Genomic DNA, 17843 nt, shown 5'->3' with positions numbered 1-17843 from the left:
TATGATAATTGTAACTTGATCGAATAAAGATTGGAATTGATTGAATTTAATTGATTGACTCAAGGTACCAAAGCTGTGCTGCATGCGAATTTGAAGTTATAGGCTGTTTACCTGATTACTGAGGAGTACTGCTTTTGTGTTTTCCAAATCCAGTCTGAAATCTGTGGAATGTTCACAAGGTGAGGAATTTGCAATTAGATGGAGTATGCACCAGAAAGAGTGTTACCAAAACGAATAACTTGTTCTCCGTGGCCACAGTCCAGCTTCGCCGTGCAGTCCTCATTCGCGAAGAATTGCAAAAGTACTATTCTGCCACTGGAGACGTCCTGTGCTCGCTGTCTGGGAGGCAGCGGCGTAAATTGATGGAGTGTGAAAGCAGTGTGCAGAACTGCATATGCCCCAACCGGCTGCTGTGCAAGAGCCTGCTTTTAGGAACATATTGGGTTTTTTGAGCTGCTCTGTCCACATGGCGGCATATGGCCCTGCCCTGTGCTAAGGCATGCACATATGGTGGCAGGATGGGCTCGGAGAGGGGTTGTCATAATTAAAGAAGTGTTATTCTTAACAATATACCTGCATGCAAATTCAATTTTCATATTTATGGAATGATCATTTGTAATAATGTCAGCTCGGCTTACCTAGCGCAGTACTTCCGGCAGCTTGCAGGTTAGATCTAATGATCAGGCATCGGTCAATTGAGGAGTGTTTTTAAGGTGTTTGTTTTCATGGCACTTTTTTTTTATTCCAAAGCACCTAGACCTTTTGTAATGCGTAACCTCTTCGGCCCCATGTATTCTTCCTCTTGTCTGTGCCCTTAAGCTGTCTCCTCTTGCCTCGTCTCCACCCTCTCTGACCCCCACCTTGCCACAACGATTTTATAATTCTTACCCTCTTCAGCCTCTTGTTGCCCTACTATGTCCATGCCCTTGTGCGATCTCCTCTTCGCTCTCCCCTCTTTCACGTTTATTCCCCTTCATTGCTGCAACGCTTCTATAGTGCCTACCCTTGACTCCTCTTTGTGTATCCCCGTCCATGCCGCTGTGCTGTCTCCTCTTGCCTCCTCTCCATCCTCTCCTCTTGTGCTCCTTTGCCTTGCTATAATGCTTCTGTAATGTTACTCCTCTGCCCTTGTTTCCCCGTCTGTCCATGCCCATGCCCTTTCTCCTCTTACCTCCTCTCCCACCTTCTCATCCATCTCCCCCTTGCTATAATGCTTCTGTAATGTTACTCCTCTGCCCTTGTTTCCCCGTCTGTCCATGCCCTTGCACTTTCTCCTCTTACCTCCTCTCCCCCCTTCTCATCCATCTCCCCCCTTGCTATAATGCTTCTGTGATGCTACTCTTCTAGAAGAGACTTCTAAATGCAGATTGCTTACCTTCAGGATTTCATCCGGAAAATTTTGAACAGTAACTTTGCGAGCCCGTAGGTGGAGCCGATGGCTCCACAGTGACGTCATCTACGCCAGATGTGAGATGTGCAGCGCCTGTATAGGCATCACCCCAGCGCGCTGACAACAATTTCCTTCTTTTGACGCCAACAGTCGTAGCTCCTTGGTCACTTTTTGACCAACTTTTGCTCAATTTTTGTTGATGCCATGTTTTCAAAACAGTTTCCAGTTTGCTAAGCCCATGTCCCCATCAAAACCTACATGTTTTAAACCTTGCCGGGAGTGTCACAGATGGATGTGTGTGACTGATCCCCACTTAATCTGTCTTGGCTTGGGTGCTTGTGGTCGAGCAATGATTCCCAAGGACTGCTGCTTGTCAATGCACCTGAAGTTGATGTGGGAGTGGTAGACGAAGGTCCTCGATGCACAGCATCGAAAGACCCTATGTAGGCCTGTGTCTCTTGGAAGATCTCGGTCAGGCGGATCTACTTTGGCCAAGTGCCTGAGCCGTTTCCGCGACCGGTCGTCTTCAGTCACAATCATCGGGTAAGGTGAAGAAAAAAGAAGTCATAAGAGCACCATTTCGATTTCACAACAGCCCTTCAATTCGGGACATCGTCGTGCCTGTAGGATCCGCTCCCACGCCCCTCCTGTGGAGCTGGTGCCAAACTCGACTCCAGGTCTCCCTGTATTTCCTGGAGCTGGAGAGACTCCTTCCCAACCTAAGGAGTTCTATGAGGCCAACTCCCTCTGGTGCATTTCCTGGCCTCAACTGAGTTTTGTTGTATTAACTTGTGTTCTGCTGTGCGGTGAAGTTCACACAACTTTTAACTATCGAGAAAATTGTTTTTAAATTGTATTTTAATTGTTGGTATGACAATTGTAATTTCTCAAATTTTGGATGCATATATATTGTAATATATTTTAAAGAGAGACAACATTACATTTTTTGCACTTCTCCTATAGTGTTGTGGTACTGTATTTTGTCATCTGGAATGATTGAGGAGTGATGATATAGTATTTAAGTATTTGAATTGCTCAGGAAATGGAAACTTAACTTCAGCCTGCAAAACTGGGTTACCCCCAGCGGGACCTCCCTCTGACTGCAGTTGGGCCCTCTCAATCCTTTCCCAGATCCGGACCGACTCAAGTCCCGAGCCCCCATCCACGCCCCTGACCTTTACCAGAGTTTGGTCCATTGCAGCACGATGATGACGACCCCATTATCTTGTCCAACTCCAAGACAGCACTACAACGACCCTGTTCAAAGTTGAGACAAGACTGACACGGACATTGACGTATCCACAACAGCCTTATGTCTCAAACTCGGTGCCCCTGTTCTTTGGCAGGCCAGAGTTCGGAATGGGCTTTGAGAGTGACTACGCTCATTATGGGACTTTTGATCCCGCTGCTATTGCCCTGTCTTTCCATGGAGAGAACTGGTAGGAGGAGTTAGGAGACGCCAGTGGGCTGAACACACGCTACCGATGGTGCAGGTGCTGCCCTTGGTCCAAGAGGAGGCTTCTGCAGTCCTTACACAAGGTATGCTTGATGGCAAGGACGGAGTCAACTTTCCCATCAAATGTGGATGGAACACGACGGACTTGCTAGACAGAGCCATCGTAAGTAACTCTAGTGTTATCCCATGGGAGAGGCAGTAGTAAATTAACAAATTGGAGAGCTCTTCACTACCAGGATATGAAAAACTTAAAAGTGCATGTCCTACTTTTTAAATACATTGCACCCTGCAATCTGGCTGTGTAGGGCCTACCCTACGGGTGACTCGTATATATTTAAAAGGAAAGATTAGGCCTGGCAAGAGGTTAAACTGCACACACAGGCTGCAAAGGCAGGCCTGAGGAAGGTAGGTGAGGCTTCTTAAGTGGATGGCACAATAAGTGCTGCAGGCCCACTAGTAGCATTTAACTTACAGGCCCTGGGTACATCAAGTACAACTTTTCCAGGGACTTATAGGTAGTTTGAATATGCCATTTGGGTATAAGCGAATGTTGCCACGTTTTTAGGACGTGAACACACCCACGTTAGCACTGGTTAGCAGGGGTGAAGTGCACAGAGTCCTAAGGCCCAGAAAACAAGATCAGAAAAATATAGAGGAGGAAGGCAAAACGTCTGGGGGAAGACCAGCCTAAGGCTGACAGGTCAAACATTTACATTGTATTTGTTTTGTCAAAATTTGGGATTTGTTTGTCATCCTAGCCGTGAAATAGTTTTAAGGCCCTATAGAATTAATTCATGGGGTACCATTCTGTGAATGACGGTACAATAAAAGCAGATATCATAAAATAAAGGAGCATTCTACAGTTCCTATTGCTGCTGATTTAGAGATGCAGAACCGGGTACAAAAGTGTATTTTTTCTTCACCGAATGGCCCTTTGAAGTGGAATGAAATTGCAAGCTTTCATTTTGAAACCTGCCTTTCTGCAGCCGTTCATACTCTTTAAGGCCAGAGAATGAAACCCCCACACCTTACAATCCGTTGACCTGCCTCCTCTGCTTCCTTTCATTACCAGAACCCAGATTCCCCCGACTGATCCTACGCCCAAATGACTCAAGCGCAGTGCTGCTAGTGCCCGATCCAACACCAGTCCTGGGCTCTGTGATCTCATCCTCACCCCAGAATCTGCATAGGGACTGCCATCTGTGGCATTGTTTTGTGCCCCCTGGTACCCATTGCTGTCCCAAGGTCACTAGTTTTGGGAGTAGAACAACCAACCCGCTCCAATTTGCTAATCACAGTACTCTTCTCTGTCAAACTGAGCACCTCGCCTTACTTACAGCATCGTTCTCATCAGTATCCCACAAAGCCATTCTATCAAACCCACCCAGAGCAACACCACTCACCCACATGCTACCTCTCACAATACCCTCTCCCAACACAACTTCCTAGTAACTGTTCTCAGAACACTTCTCCTAACACCTGACTATACTACTTTTGCAGCTTAAGCCCTAACCCTGACCTGCCACCTACCCACACCCTCACAAGACCGACCATCCATAGCACCACTCTCACAGCACAACACGCCAAGACTCCGTAGTAGGTACTCCCCTGCACTCAAGTGCACCACCACCACGTGCAGCCACTCATGTCATTTGACCCAATTTTTCACAACGCAAGTTTGTTTCTCATCACTCATAGTACCATACGACTCACCTACAACAACTTCCATCACTGTCTTTCATCAGCTGCCAGCTTGCGATTCCCCTAGAATCATTACACAGACCGACTCCCACAGAACATTGACAATTCACACGTAACACAGGTGACTCTCGAACATGAAAAGCCTCAGGTACTCAACCAGAATTGCTACCCGTCCCCCAATAACCAGGCAACTGCATACTATCACCAACTCAGAATGGATTTTTTTTTATTGACTTACTACCCCCCCACACACGTTCTCTTTCTCTCTATAACTCACTTTCTCACAAACACCCACATGCACTCTCTCACACATGCACTATTCATTAATCAAACATAACAAACAAACACATCACTTCACTGCTGTCTATCCCCACAGCATCAACTTCTTAAGATTGTTCTTGTACCTCGTGCACCAGTTTAGCTGGCGCGCAGTCTGAATGTTATGTAATTCAGCCATGAATGAGAAAAGATTGTTGTAAAAGATGGAGTGGCCCTTTCGTCCTATAGAAGTCACATCTTAATTTCAGAAAACGTTCACAGTCCTTCCACCTCGCCCTTAGAAACCCACCCCGAATTCAGAACACCATTTATAAATACCCAGTTCCTGGCAGCTCTCATTGGTTCAACACCCACTCTCATCTTGAAGGTCAACAGACCAATGATAGTCGTGGACTTCAGCCTAAGGACACAGAAGACCAGAATCCTTAGGAATGCATTCTCTTGTCCAGGCCCAATCAACACCTCTAGCTTCTTTGGTAGTTTTTCTCCGTACCTGTAACCACTCCTGCTTAGCATTACCCGCGGACATAAATAATGTCCACTAACAGTAGCTTGGCACGGCCATGGTTCCTAGTCTGTGTTCAGCTGGTGCCTGCTGTACGTCACAGATGGATTTTATGTCTGTACGTCACAGATGGATTTTATGTCTGTAGCTCCAAGTCAGCCTGCACCAAGCTCTACAATGGGTCACTCTCTGTTGATCCTGTTGCGTTTGTTTACAGTCTTCGATATCTTGGTTCGCCACGTCCTGATAGAACTTGGAACCAACTCTGGGTGATACTGTGGTTGTGGGGAGGACCTCACCCAGACCCAAATTACACCAAGTTTGTAATAACTTTTATTATGGCATTCTTCACTCTCTCTTCTCCATTGCTGTTTATCATCTACATGTTCATGGACAAGCTCAGGACCTCCAGTGGTTGGTCGATCTTAGTCTGATGTGGCCCTGTCTCTCCAAACATCAGGCATGGTTTGCTTGAGGTTTTCCAAGATCCAATGGTAGACAGGCGAGCACACCGAGGCACTGCTGCGGGAGGCAAGCCGGCTTCTCCAGCCTTCTGGCCAAAAACCCTTTGCCCAGTTATACTTTAGGCAATGTTTTTTGTTACAAAGCTCAAGAGTTCAAAGTAAACATTTTGCCATTCGGATTCGAGGATACATTTACAGGGATGGGTTGTAGATTAATTGAGATTACATTTTTAAAGGATGCATACTTGTATTCTGCAAGACCCACAGTCACCAGTGGGCTGGTCTTTCGAAAACAACAAGATTGTTTAAGCACTCCTTTTTAGGTCTCGGCTAGCGAAGGCTGCGCTTGCGCAGTCTCGCTCGCGAGATTTAATGACTTGGAGAGAGGGGCTTTAACCCGCCCCTCTTCTCTCCTCTTCTCCATTGGCTGGCCTCTTAAATGCTGGTCAGCCATTGGAGAAGAGGTTTGTCTCTCCAAACAAGCCCCGTCCTTTTCGGATTCGGGGGCGTGTTTTTTCGATTCTTTCTCTCCTCTGGAATGTAAAAATTCCAGCCAATGGCAAGAGGAGAGAAAGGAAAACTCGCCCCCGAATCCGAAAACGCCGCTGCGTTTCTCCGAGGCATTTCTGCTTGACCTCGGAGAAAGGCTGCGGTGTTAATGGCGTCCTCTCCCCCTGCTGTCGGCTCCCTTGTTCGGCTGCTGCTCAGGAAGTCGTATATGTGTCTTTGGTGTGTTATGCACCGTGAACCGGGACCATTGTTAAAAGCAAAATGCTGAATTCCTATGAAAGCACAAACAGGGCTGGGTTTGTTTATAACACTTGAAGCTCTAATTTGCGCTTTTTTGCACCCCTCCCTCTCCTTTTCAGGCAGTAATAATTGAACGCGTCTTTCAGTTTCTTTCACAGTTCCGAAGAATGCGCCTCGTTCGCGCGCTGACAGAATGCCTGTCGTATTAGGGCCTTTAACCCCTTCGACGCGCATGACGGAACGGTTCCGTCATGCACGTCGGTTGCGCTGTGCGCATGACGGAACCGTTCCGTCATGGCCCCGCCCGCGCACGGAACCTTCAGCGTGGCGCGGAAATCCGCGCCGCGCTGAATGGGTTAAGGAAATATTAGCGCCCATTATTGTGGCGGAAACACAAAGGGCAATTCTCCCCGATGAAGAGCTGTTCGGAGCTTTGTGTCGGTGAATAAACTTGGCCTCAGCTCAGCATCCATTTGTTCTCCCGGCATAAACACATATTGTGCGCCGTTCCCAGTTTAATGGGCGCTCCCTCCCTCCAGCTCCTGCCTTCTCCCACCCTGTTATTTTCTTAGCTCGACAGCTGCTTTTCACCGGCCCAACAGCGGTGGTTTCACAGCTTTCGAAAAATGTATTTAATTCCTCAGAACGGGTATATAAGGTGGGGAACAAAGGAAAGTGAGTAGTTTGGGTGGGTTCAGTGGCGTTACGCAATTTGCAGAATGTGATGAGGGCCCCTGCCTATCCTGTATCTCACAGATATTCATTGACCTCGGGCAGAATGAGTCCTGTTTAATGGCTGAACCCTCGGGGGCCCCCCCCCCCACTCTTTTTACCCGCACCCGCCGCGTGCCTGCGTTATGTTCCCGTGTGGGTCGATGCTGGTTTCACAGCGCTTCTTTTCAAATTATAAGTAGCAAGGCGGATGGCAATATAGGCACTGTGTTGTAAAGAGAAGACCACCTAGGCATCTCACGACACCCTCGCCAGTCTTTCAAGGGACCCCGGTGGCGCTGAGCTCAGTGCTCTGCCCGCAGCGTTGTCACCATTATACTGGTGTGTCTCCGGAGTTATAATCACTGTCCTCCCGCCAAAACTGGCTGAAGCGATCTCTCGCAGTCAAAGAAACTCTCAATTAAAGTCAGCACTTGCAACGTGTCCAGAGCGCGTCTCATTCACTCGCGGGGGCAATTTTCCCTTCCAATCCTGTTTATTTTAAAGGCCTACCAGTAATTACGCTTAACGTGTCATTTAAGCGGATGAAGGTGGGGGAAGATGGCGCCCTCGCAAGGAGGCGCGTGCAAGCGGCGGGGGCAGCGCGCGAGGGCCGGTCTTCGGCGACACTGCTGGCTGCTTTTAGTTCCCATGCCCACCCGGCTGCTGGTGGGAGATGCGCCGTCCAGACTGATAATGCCCAGGGCCGCGCTCATCAAGCGATAATTAAACATCACTCAAATGTGCCACTTGTTAATAAAAGTGTTGATCCATGTTTTTAGGTCTCGGCTCGAACATTGAGTAAAACATTAACTTCAACTGTGTGCCTCTGTGGGGGTGGCTCTGTGTGTGGGGGTGGCTCTGTGTGTGTGTATGGGTGGCTCTGTGTGTGTGGGGGAGGGTCTGTGTGTGTGTGGGTGGCTCTGTGTGTGTGGGTGGCTTTTTTTGTAGGTGGCTCTGCGTGGTGGGTCTGTCTGTGTGTGGGTAACTCTGTGTGTGTGTAGGTGGCTCTATGGGTGTGGGTGGCTCTATTTGTGTGTGGGTTGCTCTATGTGAGTGGCTCTGTGTGGGTGGCTCTGTGTGTGTGGGTGGCTTTGGGTGTGTGGCTCTGTGTTTGGGTGCAAATGCAATAGGTCTCGCATTTGAGAGTGATTAAGCTATTGACATTGTAAATAACAATGGCATTTCTTTAAATGTTTTAAAAATAAAAACATAAACAAAAATAATGTCATGAGCAGTGCCAATAGCTCTAACTTTAACAATGCTGAGACCATTGCATTGTAAATGCTTGTTATATTGTGCCAACTAAATATTACCATATATGAGGAAAAATCATAAATCGCATTGCAGAATGTCTTACCTTTGACTCAGGGAGCTAGCAGCTCCTTTAATATTCCTTCATTAAGATTATTTTAAGATGCTTTTGGTTTTTACGAAGTGGCTGGCCAATACACCACTCACTTATTGCAAATAATTAACGTTCCATGCTCTTATACACCCTCTCGCCTTTGAAAGTGCTGAATTCACTTGTTGGTGCAAGGGGAGAAGGGCATTTTCCATTCTGCACAGACTTCCAAATAGTCTTCTGATAGCCCTTGGTGTAAAGCACAGCTTAACTCCTTCCATGAGGGCCCAGCGCTCCCTTATTTACATCAGTCTTGTGGGGTTATTGTCTCTTGTGATTTGTGTGATGGTTGTAACACGCGGGGACAATGTAGGTTTCAGCGAGCACTGCTTAGCTTCAAAACATCTACATCACATGTTTCAAGCACCTCGGTTCACCACCAAGAGAAGACCGTCTTTTTGACACATGACTAGAACTGGTGGTTATGTTATAAGGGGTTTTGTTAAGCGCTCAGCTACTCAAGCAGAGTGTCCCGGCGCTGTCAGACCCGAAACCACAGAACTCTAACAGGGGGAAAAAAACGTATTGGCTAAATAGCCACGTTTTGAGCTCTTTTCTAAAGGACAACAAACTCTCACTCTTTCTTAAAGATAATGGGAGGGCATTCCAAGCCCGGGGCGCAAGGTATTTGAAAGAACGTCCACCTATACGGGCGCGCCTGATAGCTGGAACCGTGGTGAGAGATAGAGACGCAGAACGCAAGGCTCTGGCTGGCCTGTGGAGAGTAATCCTCTTCCTAAGATAGCGAGGGCCCGTGCCTTGAAGGGTCTTAAAAGCCAGTGTGAGCGTCTTGAATTCAATGCGCCTCTGGATAGGCAGCCAGTGAAGAGTTTGCAGCAGGCCGGTCGCATGGGCGCGATGACCAAGACCGAAAATCGCCCGAGCGGCTGAGTTCTGTACAATCTGCAGGCGCGAGAGGAGAAACTTCGGAAGGCCCAGATACAGAACATTGGCGTAATCTAGCCTGGATCCTATCACGGCCTGCACAGTGGTCTCACGAAAGAGCTCCAGAACCATCCAGTTAGCGAGTTTTGAGAAAACGAAGGTCTGCTATTCCCCACCGCCCTCCACACCAAACTTGTTAATATGTTTGGAACCTCATTTGACTAGTCTCTCTGGCTACCGAGTTGGTTTTAGTACTCTATTGGTGATCTTCACATAATGGGCAGTTTGTTTGGCTCAGTGGCTTATCAGGTCCAGTTCTCCCAGACTCCATGGATGCATCCTCGCGAGTACCGTATGGGACTTGGCGGAAGCCATGAGGGGTATATTTTCCAGTGAGCGATGATTTTATTTATTTGAGTTTTATATAGCGCTGGCTAGAACCAGAGGTATCAGAGCGCTTTACATGAGGAACATTGAGTTACATAATACAAATTACATCCGTTACAAGAGCATAGTAAAATCACAGACAAAAAACAATGTTACAGCAGTAAGGACACACAGCGGGGAGATGAGGAGAACCGTGCCCAATGACCGGCTGGGTAGGTGACGCGAGAGGGAAAACCAGGGCCGATCTCCTCTATAGCTGTCTAGCAGCTCCACCTGGCATCAGCCATGTTGCTCAGGTCTCCGAGGTCAGGGATAATAAGAATAACAGTTTTGCATAGTTACATTTAATTACAGTTGTATAGACAAACATATAAGGACAAGTCCCCAATGGAGGATGGATGGAAATGGGGAGGGGAGTAGAAACAGGGAGATGGGAAGCAGATCAGTTGTGGCAGACCGGCAGTGGAAGACAAGTACCTCATGGGAGCCCAAAAAAGATTAGAGTAAGCGGGCCCAAACCCAGGTGGGGTCACAATAGTTACTAAGTCCAGTGCCAAATTCAATCACCGCATTGGGTCATCTCGGTAATTTGGGGGACCTCAAGGCGGGTGTGAAAATAAGCGAGCCTCAATAGTGGCCATAAATGTCTGGGGGGAGAGAGCATCCCAGAAGGGGCCATCCAGGGGCAATGGACAGGCAGGCGACCAAAGGCGTGGACCGGCGGCAAGCAGTGATCCAGGAATCGGTCGAGGCCAACAAGCTGGTGGGCCCAGAGTAACAGTCACAACAACCTCGGCACAAAATGGCGGCCCCCAGATCAACAGAACACAGAAAAAGCAAGCCAAAGAACAGCTCCAAACTACCCCACCTCCAAGCGCATTCCGTGTAGTCTGTTATGTGCACCATCTTCACCACGTTCACGTGGCCCCTAGGAACAGCGTGATGATCATCAGGTGGCCAGCAGCCCAGAAGGTTACATATCGCTGAACGGTCTGTGCTGAGTCCCGGTAAAGAAGTGTCAGAAGGTGTCAGTTCTGATTAGCGACAGAGATTATCACATGCTGAACCCCATCTCCGCGGGGTGCCCCGGCAGTCGAATTTGAGTCTGATTCGCCGCACTTTCTTTCAGACCTCCACAGTAGCTTTGTAATGATTTGTGAACAGGACCGGTGTACTGGTAGCATGTAAAACTGCTGAATGGAGCTGCCTCTCTGTGGGAGTCATGAATATATTAACATGCTGATAAGTACTCGGTAAGAATTCTCCATTTCTTTTCCTGGAGACTTGGAAAGCTTAATACATGGAATGATTTAAAGATATTCTTTCCCTCCAAGTTATTAGCCAATTTCTGAAACGAATTTATGTTGCTGATTAGTATATCATAATGATGTTTCATTAAGATGCCAGCGTAAAATATGGAGGCCACAAATTTACAGGATGCGTCCCAGTTTGTTGTACAGTCTCAAAAATAAAATTGCAGGTTCTTCTGAACCACTCCTGTATACCCGTCATCTCGCTCCCAATTCTAACTTTTGGAGTATGGAGAAGGCGTGCTAAAATACCACAGGATTGTCATCCAGAATATAAAAGAAAAGATCCACCTAGGGTGCCTGGTTCCCATGTGTCTTCCTTTTTAGTAAGCCTGGGTGGAACTCGTGGAGTTTCACTCCGCAGAGTTACAAAAACACTCTGCGAAAAGCTGCAGAACTCCGCGAACAGGTGGAAATAGGAACATTGCGCTGCTCGTGCTGTGATTTAGCTCTGGGAGCTCACGCCACGCTGAAAAATCAGCACGAAATGCACCACATTGTGTCCTAGAGGGTGCAGCTTATCGAGTTCATTTTGCTGCCACTCAAGTAGATTTTCGAATTGAGCTGTAACTTTCTGACCGCGAACGTTCGCAACCGCCCACTTGGAGAAATTTCGACGGGTGCCCTCCTAGCGACTGAAAATCACGCTAGGGGATGACCAATCCTGCTCACGCTTGCCAACTTACCATTATCGAGCCGTGTGTGAGAATAACTCCGCCAGGATGCGGTTGGCTGAATTTGTCCAGACCACTACGTTAAAAGCGTATCGTGGAGTGGCCAAAACTCTGCCGGCCGAGTGGACTATGTCGGCCACCCCTTCTTTTTAGACTTAATTGACGTTTCATTGGTTTTGGGATGAGGATCATTACTCAGATATCAGGCAGCAGTGGACCAATGGCCAGCCTCCTGTATGGCACCTTGTGCTAATGTAACGCGAATACTGTAGACCTCTGGATCAGGGAACCCTAACGCCATCCCTGGCAGGCAGGATAGGTGAACAGAAGTGTCCTCCGCAGATGCGGGCCTTCTCCTCCACCATTCAATATCTCATATCTCAGTTTAAGAGCACCCTTTGGTAAATTCTCCCAGGTATATATATTTCCATGAAATTGTCCCTCGGCAAGACCTCAGAAACGTAATCAAAATGTCGCGCAGATTGTATTGTTTAGGAGGAGCGATATTGACAGTGGCAAATTTAGCGAATCCCATATTAATTTCGCTTTTCGTATTCCACATCTGCTCACTAAGGTATGTTTTTTAATAGTTTTCTGCCCCTTTAGCTCTGGAAGGATTAAAATCCGGCTCCGTATCTTCTCCAAGATACATTGAGAAGAATGTTAGGGTCTGGGGATGCCTCCCAGCGGCATACGTCTCAGTGTGGGACTGTGATCTTGGGCAGAAGGTGCTGGGCAGTCCACGGTGCTTGGAAGCCTGCCTCACTTATGATTCAAGGCAGCCCCTTGGCACTGTGGAGGCGCATGCCACACAAAAGAGCGTGGTGGCACATGCGTTTCCAGTGGTGCTCCAATCTTGGGATGCTAAAACACCTACGAGATTATTTGTTGTCATGTATGTGCTTATTTTGTAATGTGGTATGAAGCGCTGTGAGTTGCTTTGCTGTTACTGTAGAGCGCTACGGTTAGAGCGTAGGGGTTTCTGCACGAGAGGTTGTCCTTTAATGCTATCTCTTTATTCTCAAACCTATCGGGCCCCTCCCAACCTGTGCTTCGAGGCACCCTACTTATAGACTCTGTCACCAGTTGATGAGGCTTCCAGCTGCACAGTCTTCTGTCAGTCTCAATGGCGGGAATGTATGGGGCGTTTGATAGTGGACACCTTGATTCTTTACCACTTTTCCATGTCCCTAAGTCGGATTTGGGGATTAGTAGTTCAAAGATACAAGTTTAGACATGAGGAAAAGTGAGAGTGCTTCGGCCCAGGTGGGCAGGGTCTTCTGTAGCCTCTGGTGTGAAAGTGTAGGGTCCAGAGCATGAACCCGCTTTCTGCAGTGTGTTTTCTTGAATCCCAGGTCCTTTGTGGAGGTCTTGAAACAATAAGGTGCAGCGCTGATTGTGTCCTGTGTATGCGGATAGGTCTCCAGGGTGGCGCGGTCCAGTAAGACGTAGCAGGCTCTAGTCTTCATCTAAATCTCACACAGGTCTCTTGTAGCCTCCTATGGGCCCATTCCACGCCCCTCTTCATGCGTCTGTGACATGGTGAGCAGATGACGGTAGTCTGCGTTGAGAAGGTTTCGCCTGCCACCAGGGCGACACTTGCCTTAAACTGAAGTGACATTAGAAGCTTGTCAGCATTTCGCTGCTTGCTGTCCTTCTGCCACACCGATGGTGCATCCAACTCGCCATCTGTTAGTTCTGTGTGCTGGAAGCCCACATGTGGATACTTTCTGACTCTCTCTCTTTCTCGTTACAGGTCACGCAATATTTAAACTTACGTATCTGAGCAATCACGACTATAAGCATCAGTACTTCGAATCCGACTCGGCCACAGTCAACGAGATCGTGCTGAAGGTGAGTGCGCCTGCCTGTCAACTCTATCTCTCATGCTTTTTGATCACTACTTTGTTGGTGGTTTTATCATTTTTCCAAGATGTTTACAGTTGTAAGGTTTTTTTTCTTATCAATAAAATGTAGCCATTCGGACCCGGGCTTTGAGAGCTTCACTAGCACCCATTAATGCAATGCAGGGAAATACCACGCATATCTTTACCACACATTTCTTTTTACAGCGCATGCCTTTATCACGCATATGCCTTTCACAAATCTATTGGGGGGAACCCCCTACTTACCACCCACTGCCCCTACCCCCCACTAAACCCTAAAAATTCCCTTACCACCCTATACTTCTACCCACCCGTAAACATTAAAAATATCCTTTCCACCCTATATTCCTTCCCATCCCTATACCCTAAAATACCCTTACCACCCTATTCCCATACCCACCCATAACCCCTAAAAATACTCTTACCACCCTATACCCCTACCCACCCCTAAACCATAAAAATATCCTTACCACTCAATACCCTTACCAATCTTAAACCATAAACATACCCTTACTACCCTATACCGGTACCCACCCCTAAACCCTAAAAATACCTTTACCACCCAATACCCTTACCCACCCTAAAAACACCCTTACCACCAGATACCCCTACCCCCAAACCCTAGAATAGCCATAATACCATATATCCCTACCCACCATTAAACCCTATAAATACCCCTATACCCCTAAAATACCCTTACCACCCCTAACAACCCCTAAACCTTAAAAATAGCCTAGCCTCAATACCCCTACCCATCCCTAACATGCCCTAATCACCCTAAACACCTACCCAAATGTAAACCCTTACTTGTGTGTGTGTGTGTGTCTACACACACACACACACACACATATTTATGCTTACCTTAAGTAAACTTTTCATGCATGGTAAAGGCATATGCCTGATAAAAATGTCTTTGGTACAAAATGTGTGATAATGGCACTGCATGCTAATCACCGCGCTGTAAAGGTTGTTTCCCCTGTGAAGTAGATACAATCCTTAGTAGCTCTATAGCTGGCCCCTACCTGGGAACCCAAGTTGTACTTTACTTGCTCCTTTATGACCACTTGCTGTAACTTCAGCAAGTCACTACAAGTGCTCTTGTGTTTTCTCTCTCTCTCTCTCTCTCTCTCTCTCTCTCTCTCTCTCTCTCTCTCATATATTTCTGGCTCAACAGGTAAACCCACTGAAATGTGCCTGTTCTTTGTATGAATGCACACAACAGAGGACATAACTCACAGTCGTCTGTCAGGTTGTGTTCAAGTCAACTGCTTTGTGCATCTGTGCCTTTGACAAGTCGGTGTTTGTGCGAAGCTTTTGACCACGAGTTCTGTCATATGTTCGACTAAGTAGATCGCCAAGTTCTCTGCAAATCTGCCCACAGGGTTAAAAAGTATAGACAAAAAACGCCTTGTCAATGGTGACACTGTCTTCATCCTAATTACACAGTGGGTCTCACACTCCTGGTACTTCCCACATTAAGAAATGGAGCATTAGAGCTTTAAATAGATGACCCAGAAATATTGAAGGGAATGTAAGCAAGCCGCAAGGAAGGTGTCTAATTGACAAAAAGAGTTCACAGAAACTTTCAGCTGGGACTTAAGTAAAATAAATTGTAAAGTGAAATTGAAATGTAACAAAGTGCGAAGTAAAATGAAAAGAGAATCTGTATCCTGTCCATGTAGAGCATCTGCAATGCCACCTTCTAAGCAACTCCTCTCTGACTGACTGAGGGGATTTGTAGAGCGCACTTATGCCGAGTCGTCTTGGCGCTAAGTAGAGTGATCTGGGAGTTTCACTGTGATTAGCATTGTGTAAAGAGCCTGGTTTTAATAGCTTTCCTGAAAATGGTCCATTATGGCTGGAGTCGGAGAGAGACGGGGAGGGAGTTCCATAATTTGGCTGCCAAGAATGAAAACCAGCCACATCTCCGGACATCTGAGAGACCTACACTGGCTCCCCGTCAACAAAAGAATCACCTTCCGCCTCCTCACCCACGCACACAAAGCCCTACACGACCAAGGCCCGAGCTACCTCAACAGCCGAATCAACTTCTACGCTCCCAAACGCCACCTCCGTTCAGCCAACCACGCCCTCGCCGCGGTCCCCCGCATCCGAAGAGCGACTACAGGAGGAAGGTCCTTCTCCTACCTGGCCGCCAAGACCTGGACCTCCCTCCCGACCGACCTGCGCCTGACCCAAGACCACCTCTCCTTCAGGAAAAAGCTGAAGACCTGGCTGTTCGAGCAGTAGCGGCACCCCCCCTACCCCCAGCGCCTTGAGACCCTACGGGTATGTAGTGCGCTCTAGAAATGTTTTTGATTGATTGATTAATTGATGGTTTGCCTCCCCAACTGACCCGTTTCATCTTGGGAGGAAGGACCAGCCCAGTGTGCATAGACCTTAAAACAGCGCGATGGGATGTAGCGGGGGAATAGTAATTGTACATCTTCCGCCCCACCTCCATAGAGGGCTTTATGCACTAGGCATAGAGCTTTGAACTCCACCCGTCGTCTCACCGAAAGCCAGTGTAGTTGTTTAATGCTGGCCGAAGTGGAGTGATGCTTGGAAAGACCATACAAACCTCGGGCTGCATCATTTTGAAGTGACTGAAGCTTGTTGAGCTGTTTCACTCCAGCACCCAAATAAAGGGCATTACAATAATCTATCCTTGATAGAATAAGGGCGCCAACCACCGTTTTCCGGAGGAAAACGGGATAAGTGGGAGAATTTTACGCAATATCTTGAGTGTAAAAAAGCAGGCAGAAACCACTTGGTTCATTTCGGGGGCACAAGTGAGATCCCTATCGACGAGAAAACCGAGATTTCTGGCCTTAGACACCGGCGACGGACATGTACCGGTTTCAGGGGGCCACCAACACTGGCTCCAGATTGAAGGTTTCTTGACGAATTCCAGAATCACATTTTTTTCGGTGTTAAGTTTTAGAAAATTGACATTCATCCATGACATCACAGAAGAAAGACAATCACAGAACCGCTTGGCTGACATACTATCATTTTGAGTGACCGACACCATCAGTTGTGTGTCGTCGGCATAAGACACAAGCACTAGACCATGAATTTTTATCAATCTAGCCAATGGTGTTGCATAAATATTGAACAGGGTGGGCGAAAGTGCCGAACCCTGAGGGACTTCACCCGGGAGGGTGAACCGTTCCGATCTCAGACCTTCCCAGTGTATTATTTGTTCCCTGGAGTCGAGGAAAGATGTGAGAAGGGTCAGGGCCTTGCCGCTGACTCCCACGGACTGCAGCCTATTTAGTAACACTGTATGGTTTACAGTGTCAAACGCTGCCGTGAGGTCTAGCAATATTAGGGTTGCCCTGCCACCCTCGTCCAACACCCTTCGAATCTCCTCTGTTGCCATGATCAGAGCTGATTCAGTGGAATGTCGAGCTCTGAAACCGTGCTGGGTGGGATCAGGAAGGTTATTTTCCTCAAGGTAGGCAGTCAGTTCCAAGTTAATGGCTTTCTCGAGGACCTTAGAGGGCAACGCTAAACAGGCGATAGGGTTTTTAGCCTCCAAAGGTTCAAGTGATGTTTTTTAAAAAAATAGGCCTAATACAGGCCATTTTCCATCCTGCTGGGAAGATCCCTGTTCCAATAACTAGATTTAACAAAGGGGTCAGCGCTGCGCCTACCTCATCCGTAGCTAAATGTAAAATGTATGGGGGGGGCAGGGGTCAAGTGGAGATCCTGACTTGGTTAGTGAAAGTATGTCTACCACTTGCTTTTCATCCAGACTGGTGAATTGGGTTAGACTACCTTGGCAAGAGTGTTTTTCCCATGTCTCTAGGAGGTTCGTACTGTTAACCTCCGCTGAGTTCAGAAGTTCCTCATAGACCATTTTGACCTTGGTCTGGAAGAAAACCGCAAGGTTATCCACAAAGGCTTGGTCAGGGACAAAGACAGTGTCTCTCGGACGTCGAGACAGTGCTGTTACTGTTTTGAACAGTTCTTTGGAGGAGTTTGTGGATTCTAGAATTTTAGATGTGAAATAAGCTGTCTTAGCTGATATTATT

General features: G+C 47.5%; 1 protein-coding gene across 1 annotated transcript in view; it reads left to right on the top strand.

Moving 5' to 3' along the window:
* Positions 1-17843, top strand: part of MAPKAP1 (MAPK associated protein 1) — an 826525-nt gene that overhangs the window by 794114 nt on the left and 14568 nt on the right. The window contains exon 11 of the mRNA XM_085613805.1: positions 13674-13771. Coding sequence (XP_085469931.1) covers positions 13674-13771 — 98 coding nt within the window. The remainder of the gene's footprint in view (positions 1-13673; positions 13772-17843) is intronic.

This window comes from Triturus cristatus, chromosome 1_2 (assembly GCF_964204655.1).
Source record: "Triturus cristatus chromosome 1_2, aTriCri1.1, whole genome shotgun sequence".
In the NCBI taxonomy this organism is placed as follows: Eukaryota; Metazoa; Chordata; class Amphibia; order Caudata; family Salamandridae; genus Triturus; species Triturus cristatus.
Note: the sequence above shows the minus strand (reverse complement) of the source record. Positions and strands in the feature narration are given on the sequence as shown.